Source organism: Melanaphis sacchari, unplaced genomic scaffold, assembly GCF_002803265.2.
Source record: "Melanaphis sacchari strain LSU unplaced genomic scaffold, SCAv2.0 Contig133_pilon_pilon, whole genome shotgun sequence".
In the NCBI taxonomy this organism is placed as follows: domain Eukaryota; kingdom Metazoa; phylum Arthropoda; class Insecta; order Hemiptera; family Aphididae; genus Melanaphis; species Melanaphis sacchari.
In genome coordinates this window covers 224,707-228,652 of record NW_020270553.1, presented here as the reverse complement: position 1 = coordinate 228,652, position 3,946 = coordinate 224,707, and the positions used below count along the sequence as shown (strand labels likewise).

At 32.2% G+C, this 3,946-nt stretch overlaps 1 protein-coding gene across 1 annotated transcript; it reads left to right on the top strand.

Moving 5' to 3' along the window:
* Positions 1 to 1,918: 1,918 nt before the first annotated feature.
* Positions 1,919 to 3,555, top strand: LOC112591401 (KRAB-A domain-containing protein 2-like). Its single transcript, XM_025335208.1, has 2 exons — positions 1,919 to 3,242; positions 3,293 to 3,555. The coding sequence occupies exons 1-2, from the start codon at positions 1,931 to 1,933 to the stop codon at positions 3,553 to 3,555; spliced, it is 1,575 nt and encodes a 524-aa protein (XP_025190993.1). The 5' UTR covers positions 1,919 to 1,930.
* Positions 3,556 to 3,946: the final 391 nt, after the last annotated feature.

The following is a 3,946-nucleotide window of genomic DNA, read 5'->3' as shown; positions in this document are numbered from 1 at the left end:
AACTCGCGCTCGTTTAGGATTATTATTAAATTATGTTATTATTATTTTTTTTTTTTGCTGCTATACGCGCCGAAGAAAGGGAAAGGAAGGAGTTTATAGGCACATAATATTATATATACCCGCGCGCGCTGTGCGCTGTCGTCGTGATTTCCGAAAGAGTGGGTTTACTCAGGTCGGACGAGACACGGGTCGAACCCGGGCCAATAATAATAATGATAATCGGCCCACCGCGTATTTTTTTTATTTATTTATTTATTTTATTTTTTTTTTTTTTTGTCCACGTCGTCCTACCCAAAGGAAACGTTAGCTATAATATGATAATCCGGACGCCCACGGGGTGTACACACACTCGCTGTGTATAGTGTATACACGCTTTTGTGTACGCGCACAAGCTGGGCGAAGGGGAAAAAGCGTACAGGTAAAAATATCAACAAGCCATTTATGTAAATATCGTTGGCCGGAAAGAGAGGCGAACAAGTTTTCCCACCGATTATGTGCTTATATACATACGTATATACACAACGCTCGCGCAACACCCGACGGCGGCGAACCGACGACATATTATAATATGATTTGTTTTTTTTTCTAAACTCTTTTTACGTAGGTATCCCGGTCGGGTGTTTATAACACGTATAATTATTATTACAACACAACATAAAGCATAATGGTTGTCACATGCGTATAGACGTATAGATGTATATACATAACGGACACCAGCCGGTCCACCAACGACAGGAATGTCGACGATTTTCCACTCTCGCGCGCGCGCTCGCACACACACACAGATTTCGGACACGTCTCTGCGTCGAAAATATTATATAGGTATATATTTTTATTATTTTTTTTTTTTTTACGTTGAAAAATCGTAATATAATAACAAGCGTATATAACATTAAATCGATAGCGACAGCATTGCGCTGCGGGAGATATCTCGACAATCGAATAATAATTATTACATTATGCTTTGAGATAACGATTTCCGAACACGATATATATGTATTATATTATATTATTGTAATATATGTATACCTACGCCAAAAGTCGTTTTTTGGTGCAGGGGCACGCCATGCACGTAATTTATACAATTTTACGGCAGGAGCAACAACAGAATTAACACTTCGCTAACTTAAACAAATGATTTGATACCTACAATATGTCGCGTACAGGTGCCAACCACTTCTCGATCGATTTATTTTTGTGTTTTAGAATTTTTTTTTTTTACCGATTTCTACATTATTATCATTATTGAAAGTCGCAATAAACTGTATTGTTATTATATAGTACAGAAAACACGACTACAGATTACGGTATTAAATGTGAGAGTAGGGTAATACAATGCGACACAAATTGCAGATGTAGTGATGAAAAATTGTGTTCATTGGCAACACTCTACCGCCCTCGAGAACTGAAATCTTTTCAATCGCCAGCAAGATTGACTACTCGAGTGTCCCCAAGTACAGACCCGAGGCCTACGTACAATGTATAATTTGCGTAATACTTATATACAATAATAAATATGCGCGTGCGCAGAACAATACCCGCAATTACCAATTATATATATATGTTAGCGGTAATGTATGTAATACGTTATTTTATTAAATAACTAGTTATTCTATAAAATTCCTAAATATGTTCGTTAATATATAAATTACACGGTTTTACTAGTTAATATATAAAATACCGATTGGGTTTTCGTTAATGTATGAAATTTATATCATTAGGTAGATATGACCGGGACTGGATTAGATAACATACAAAATTTGTTACCGTTGTTGTTATTAATAAAAATAATAAGATAAGATAGTATTGAACCACACCATTTGGAATAGACTAGACTTATTCGTGTGACAGTGTACTGCGAGTTTACTTACTAGTTAGTTTAATCATTTTTAGTGTTGTATAGTGTAATAACTAATAAGTGTGCTTTAAAATGAAAACCAAATTTGATACAATTATAAAAAATACAACAACAGAACGTAATAACAGCACGTTTTTGCTGAAAGAAAAATATGATTCCTTAATAAGTGAAGTGAAACGTATTAAAACAGGAAAAAAAGAATCGCCACGTGATTATTGGTTAGTACAACGGTATGATGTGATAGAAGTGCAAGGTAATGAAAAACTTATACGTCCAATGAAAGAAAATTCTGATATTATATTTTACGTCCACGACGAAGAATTATATGATATTTTACTTAACATTCACCTATCTATTGGACATGGTGGTAGAGACAGAATGATGTATGAACTCAAAAAAAAATATAAAAATATTACTCAATCAAACGTCAAAATTTTTTTAAATTTATGTGAATCATGTGTAAAAAAACAAAAAAGTGAAAAAAAAGGTATCGTGACAAATCCTATGATTTTTTCTGAATTAAATAGTAGATGTCAATTAGATCTTATTGATTATCAAAGTCAAGCTGATGGTGAATATAAATTTGTGTTGGTGTATCAAGATCATTTGACTAAATTTTGTATTATAAAACCATTAAAATCGAAAAGAGCTGAAGAAGTAGCATATTGTCTCATAGATATTTTTACGGTGTTCGGTGCTCCAAGTGTACTACAAAGTGACAACGGTCGTGAATTCAGAAACCAAACAATAGATTCATTAAAAGAAATGTGGCCTGAATTATCTATTATTCATGGCAAACCTCGCCACAGTCAGTCCCAAGGATCAGTGGAGAGGGCAAATCAAGATATAGAGAATATGATAATTACCTGGATGAAGGACAACAACACAACAAAATGGAATGAAGGGCTAAGGTTTATTCAATTTATGAAAAATAAAGCTTTTCATAGGGGGATAGGACGAAGTCCTTATGAAGCTATGTTCGGATGTTCCCCAAAAGTAGGAATTTCTTCAAATACTCCAGACAATATTTTGAAAGTTTTGAATACAGACAAAAGTTTAAATAATAAAATTAACAAAGATTTAGAGAAAAATAACTGTAAAATATGCAAACATATATTTATGGAAAATGAAGGGAATACCGAGGAAGAATTGTGTCAACTTTGCATAAATAAAGAAAATATTTCCAATAAAAGAGAAGAAGCAAAAAAATGCTTAGAACGTCAAGCTAAAAGAATGAAACTACAATCAGATATGTCTCATCCACCTGCTCTTCAAGGATGTAACGTACGAATCAAAATTCCAGATGTTGACAGGTCAAAATGTGATCCACAATCTATAATTGCAATTGTATTAGAAAAAACAACCGACGGATTTTATCGCTTAGGTAATTTTTTTTTAATTTTTTTATTAATAATTCAAATAATTTTGTTTTAGGAACTAAATACGGTATACTAAAACAACATTACGCGAGGTCACAATTTAGTTTATGCACAGAAAAGTTTATTACGCTTAGTGACGTTCCAGATGTAGATATTTGCCTTCGAAAAGCATCCGAATCCCAATCACTTGGTAATGGACAAGGGTTTTTTAAATGTACATGCCAACAAAAGTGCACCACAAAACGGTGCATATGTTTAAAAAATAATTTACTTTGTAATTCTAAATGCCACCCAAAAAGTTCCTGTACTAATAAATAAATTGTAAATTTAAAAAAAAAATTAATATTAATATTTTATATAATAATAAAACTTTTATTCAATAATAGTTTTCAATACATTAACTAAACCATTATTGTTAGTTTATAAAATATCTAGTTGGTATGTAGAATAACTAGTTGAAGTATATATTTATGGATTCATTCAATACATTAACTGAAAGTACCCGTAATTCTATAAAATAACTAGTTATTCTATAGAATTACGGAATTTCATACATTAACGCTAACATATATATATATATGTATGTGACGTACATCACACGGCAATTCGCAAACGTATATATTATGATATACAACGAATAAACTTTTATTCGTTTTCAGATATTGCACACATGAAATACGTTCAATACGAAAGGTTTTTTATGTATTTA